Raw genomic sequence first — 6000 nt, 5'->3', positions numbered from 1 at the left:
ATTTGAATTTGTTGGACATCGTTTTTATGTTCATGAATAGATGACGTGCGCAAAAAGAGTGAAAGGCTTCAGGAAACACATTTGAAATACCATGTGCTATTGAAGGAGCACGATCAAAAATAAAGGTAATCTCTGACATACGATTACTCATACCACAACTCTCTAAATGATCTCTTAGATTGCCAAAAAACCATGATCAAACCTCGTTTGTCTCGCCTTCACCAATTCCATAAGCCAATGGCAAAATTCCGTTATTGGCATCCATTGCAACAGCGACTAAATTTGTACCCAAGTATCCAGCTTTCAAATGTGCACCATCAACGATGATAATAGGGCGAACATTTTGGACAAATGATCGAATCTGCACGCAAACAAATCAAATGAGATTGCTATTAGTTTAAGATAAAACAATTGTAGGATGAGTGATACTTACAACTGCGCCAAAGGACATGTAACACATCACGAATCTATTTTCATTGTCAGTCACCACATTTGTCATGCTTCATGGGTTATGAATCTTAATGTTATGAAGATAAATGGGAAGCATTCGGAACGAGTCATCCATACTGCCATGAAGCATCTCTATTGCATGACACTTGGCTCTCCATGCTTGATTGTAAGAAATGCTCACCCGAAAACGGTTGCCAACATCATCACGTATATCTTTTGGATTATAGTCTCGATTTGCAGCTTTGAACGATTCCATCAGAATACTTCCTAACACCTTTTTGGAAGCATGTTTATTATTTCCCATAATTTGGGTACGTGAGCATGTGTGTACGTCATGCAATTTCTTTACGATGAAGTTGTCAGTGTGGCGTATTTTGTATGCACTACATTTCCACTCACAATTTGGCAACATGCATTTAGCAGTGAATCGAGATTTGTCAGACTTTACAGGCTTAATTTGGAAGTTTTCTTCAAGACATTTTGTGTATAGATGGTTTACAAAATCATCCTTGTTTAAAAAAGTTTGTCGAACTTTAATCAAATCGGATACTCTATAACTGGTTGTTATTTGGCTCGTAGATTCAGTCTCTTGGTCATGCTCACTCAATAAAAGTGGCATATTCCAGAATACATCCTTTTTTTTCTTCCTCTTCTTCATTTTCATCTTCATCTTGATCTTCTCTGTCATTTTCTTCCTCCGAAGCACTAGACGCGACAACTGATTCAAAAGGGTGATCTATTTTTTTAATTTTACATACGTTCTCAACTCCATAGTTGAAGAAATCAAACTCTTCTGTGTTTGGAGGTGGTACTTCAGGTCGTGCTTCTTCCAAATTGGGTGTCTGAAGGTTTGTGCTCTCCTCGTTTGTTGGTAGGTTTTGTTGGACATCGTGTGTTGGTAGGTTTTGATGGACATTGTGTATTGGTAGGATTTGCACTGACTGTAAGTTTTCTGGGAGTTGATGCATTGTAACTTTGTCGACAATGTAAATATTAATAGGAGCATTTGATATTGCATGTTGTAGAAAATCACGAAAGTCTTCATAATCATCAGTAATATCAAAAACAAGATTATCGACAACATATCTCATTGAAACAGGAGCATTAGGTGGCAAATTAATTTTTCTAAGAACATTTTTTAACAATATTCTTCGAGTAATTAGTTTTTGGGGAGCAACTGGGAGTTTTAATCGTGTTCTAAAACAATCTAGAGGCAAATACATAGGTAAGTTATTAATAAATTGAAAAGAACCACCACAACATATATGAATAACAAAGGTTTCATTATCACTAAAACTCATTATTTAAAATAAAGAAAGTTACCTTAATGACGCTTGAAATTATATGATTTATGTTGAAATGGTGGAAATGAAGTGAAAATAGAGCTGGTAATACCTTATATGAATTGAAAAAGTTATCCGTAATAGTACAAAAATCGTACAAAATCTTATCCACGAAATCATGAAAATCTTATCGGGATAAGACGCAAGACGCAAGGCGCAAAGGCGCAAGTCGCAAGACGCAAGACGCAATACGCAAGGACGCAAGTCTCTTTGTTGCGTTTGTCAGTAACGCAAGGTCGCATGGTCGCAAGATCGCAAAGACGCAAGGTCGCAAAGACGCAAGGTTTCTTGCGCCTTGCGAGGGCAAATTGTCAAACTTTTTTTTTTAGGGCTGTCAGTCAACAAGCTTAAAAAAAAAGGGTATTTTGGTGATAATCCCTAGAATGTTTAGTCCATATAATTAAGTTATATACACATAACCAAACATAAGTCCGTTTGGTAGAATCAGTCTGAAAGAAGCAAGGCGAAGCAACCGAGCAAAACCTTCTAAACGACTACGACATTGATCTTCTAATCAGTGTAAGTACCATCTTTCTATTGTTCAGTTGTTCAGTTTATTATCAAGGCTTTATCTGATACACGAAATGATTCCATACATACATCTGTGTAACATTGAAATACTAATTTTTATCATGTAGCGTCTACCAAAGCAGTTTTTGTTAGTCCCGACATTTAAAGATAAGATGAAGGTGTGTGTAGTGACTGATGAAGGTGTTGAGTACAAATGGGGTTTGAGAACACAAAAAGCAAAGAAAAAACCAAACTTTTGTGTATCAGGTGGGTGGAGCAATTTCATTCGAAAAAATAAGTTGATGCCGTACGATGAAGCTGTGGTGACTTACAATCTGGATCAAAAAAAGTTTTATATGTCTGAGATTAAGAGAAAGCGTATGCAGATAAAGCGTATGTAGAGAAAGCGTATACAGATAAAGCGTATCCGTTAGTTCAAAGATACGCCCATCCTTTAGTTTGAAATGTTTCCAAATAGTCAAGCTAAAGTTATGTTCCCTTTTGTGGTTGTATATAAGTAGTTATATGTATTTTGAAATATAGTAGCTGGATAAGATTATGGTTAGTTTAGATTTTTGTGCTAGGAATGCTAAATTATGTAGTTTGTTTTTATTTATTAACAACCTTTTGTTTAATGAATTTTTGTTGAAGTTTAGTATTACAATTATAAAACGTTGATGTTTAAAGACTCTATCTATTGTATATGTTGTGCTTGAATTTGTCTTCTGCTGGATTTAAGCTTTATTCATTGTAAGAATTTGTTGAAACAATTGGTTGATTTAAGGCTTTGTTATTAAGAAAAGGGTTGTTAATAACAAAAGGGTTGTAAGGCATGTATAAAACACATATAATGACCAAGAGGTTCACTCTTAATCATGGTTAGTGATGAATTGTAATAAAAACTTACGTTTGTTTAAGATAGTTTAACAAATAAGTATGCTTGGAAACAGTGATGAGAAACATGAAAATTGATGTTTCTATTCATCAAAGTAATCACATGTTCTATTAGAAGAGTGCTTTAAAATGAATAGATATCATTGTTGCATTTCATTATTTTAACCTATGTAGCAACAGTCGTTACCAATCTTTCTTTTTTTTTTTTTACGAGGAACCCCACTATGGGCCAGAGCACATTGGCCCCCCCACCGCAGGTAAACCCCGGGTAAACGGCAAGCCAGCCCTCCACCGCTACCAGGTAAGGCATTCTCCAGTTTGGTCATTAAATGCGGGCACCCCTTAGGATTGAACCCGAGACCTCCCCTTCACTGAAAGTACTGGTGGCCACCCAGGCTAGGCCTGGATGGTTGTCGTTACCAATCTTAGAATGTGGATATATTTGAGAAATTGTAACAATAATCATCTGCAAGCTGTAAAAAATAATGAAAAACTACCATATTTAGAGTAGATTTAATAAAATCATTAACCATAAATAAGTGTTGAATAACACCAGGAAACGATAGAAATAAGTTCACATGAAAGGCGTATTTCATATGAATAAACCACATAAAAGAAAACAAAGATCCAATTGTGGAACAACCCCATTGTAACCCTCAATGGTTTGCCACTTTATTCTAGTAATAATGCTTTAAAAAACATAAAGAAAACAAAAGAGGAAGTCCTTTGCTTTGTTGTTGTTTTAAAAGGCTCCATCTTTGGTATCTTCAAAGCGCCAATGCCAGCTGAAGTTCCACCGGTGGGTGTATCATCGTCAATGACTTCTAGTGGGGAATCACTCTTACATTTACCAGTGTCAGCTTATTGTCCCAAATTAGAGCTTCCAGAGGTATGAAGCGGAGAATCAACAACGGAGTTCTGAATCTGTTTTAGAACAATAAAAAAATGACATATAAATTTCCTACAGAAATAATACGACTTTAAAGTAAAATGTTTCATAATCATGAATGTTAATATAATTTTAAAACAAAATTAAACTTAGGATGTTAGATGTGTAGTATAAAAGCCTTTGGTGTTTTAAAGTCACTCTCATCATTGTCCAAGTCAATTGAGTGACCTTTCTTACTGAGCTTGGTAGCAATCTCATTGATGACGTTCGCATCATCTGTTGCATCGACTACAGTGTAAACCATGTAGTTGTTTTTCACATTAAAGTCCTTTATCTTAGCTAACCAAACAAATGTTTGATCTCGAATACCATTCACCTCAGGAGGAATGTCAAAAGGATCGACACACTATATCAAAAAGGTTAAAGGGATAATGAGAAGCAAATATTATTGAATATTTGATTAAGCCAATAATACATGAGTACGAACTCATACCACTCCCGCTCTAGCGTTCAACCAAGCCGCACTTCAGTTACACAACTTGTAACGACCCGTCAAAATCGTCATTGACGGCGCCGTTAACTTACGTCCCGTTACGTAGTCAAAGTCCCTAAATGAGACGCGTTTGACCAAAATTATGTCCCATTCATTTGAAACGTATGACTTGCAAAGTTTTAAGTTACCAAATGGTTTGACAATAAGTTTAAGTCTACAAAAGTTATAAAGTATAAATGAAATGATTTGCGACATAATATAAGTTGAAAAATCATGATTGCTATAAATAGCGTAAGTATGTATGCTTTAAGTTGAATCCAAAGGTGCTATCACTAGCGTATGCATGTATGCTTGACTCCAAGCAAGAAATCAAAGTATGCGGAAGCATGTATCAAGTAGCCAAGTATGAACCTGAGAAATATATAGAAAACTGTCAACGAAAAATGTTGGTGAAATCATAGGTGTATTTGTAAAAGTATGTTTTTGAACCACAAGATTTAGTATAAGGTGATTATCCAAATCGTTTACATTCCAAAAGTTGTTGTTTATATCACGAGCACCCAATTACCAAGACTTAACTGAATAGTACCTCTGCATCATAGTGTTAGAACCTACACTATATCCCGAAAATACGTTTCATTCATCCGAATGAGGGTTCGTCAAACCCGTATGGCCACACAACATAAGTTCTCGCTTACACCCTACAAGTGTAACTAATGATAATTGGACTTGAGGATTTTTGTTCTAACTCGTACGTGGAATGTTTGTTTTCGTACTTGTGTTCAACGTATAAAAGTATAAACCGTATATGTTTCTCATCCCATGATTTAAAAGTATAAAAGTTGTTGAAAAGATGGGACTATGATCTCACCGTGGTTGCATGCCAAAGTACTTGAAATTAAACGTTGTGCAAATGAAAGTTGCTTAGCCTTACTCTAAATAAATAAGTCGTATCAATTACCGGTTACGAAACAAGGTCGATCGAAATGTGTTCAATTAGTCATATGGCTCATTACGACTCGATTAATATAGCATGTGAATCAAGTTGTCAAGTTTCATGCAAGATATAAGTATAAAAGCACGTTAGAACGATTGTATAAGTGTTTGGTTAAGTTTGACTAAAAGTCAAACTTGGTCAAAGTCAACGGGGTCGGGTCGGGTATCCGACAATTTTTCTTCAATTAGTAATCATATATAAACATGTTGGCCAAGTTTCATGTTAATCGGAGGTGCGTAGCATAGTTAGAATTAAACGTGAAAACGCAAATCTGGACAGCCCCTGACAGGCCATCTGGATGGCGTCTAAAATGAAGGACTGGACGGCTTCCAGATGAGTTACAGATTGCTGTTATGCTGAAAATTTCACAAGTGCACGAACCAAACTTCAAACCAACACAAATCATGAATCGTAAACATTCAAA

The 6000-nt window shown here is 35.8% G+C and overlaps 1 protein-coding gene across 1 annotated transcript in view; it reads right to left on the bottom strand.

The window, feature by feature from the left end:
- Positions 1-4243: 4243 nt before the first annotated feature.
- LOC139902299 (uncharacterized) overlaps positions 4244-6000 on the bottom strand; it is a 45689-nt gene continuing 43932 nt past the window's right edge. The window contains exon 8 of the mRNA XM_071884939.1: positions 4244-4492. Coding sequence (XP_071741040.1) covers positions 4244-4492 — 249 coding nt within the window. The remainder of the gene's footprint in view (positions 4493-6000) is intronic.

Source organism: Rutidosis leptorrhynchoides, chromosome 3 (genome assembly GCF_046630445.1).
Source record: "Rutidosis leptorrhynchoides isolate AG116_Rl617_1_P2 chromosome 3, CSIRO_AGI_Rlap_v1, whole genome shotgun sequence".
Classification (NCBI taxonomy): Eukaryota; Viridiplantae; Streptophyta; class Magnoliopsida; order Asterales; family Asteraceae; genus Rutidosis; species Rutidosis leptorrhynchoides.
Note: the sequence above shows the minus strand (reverse complement) of the source record. Positions and strands in the feature narration are given on the sequence as shown.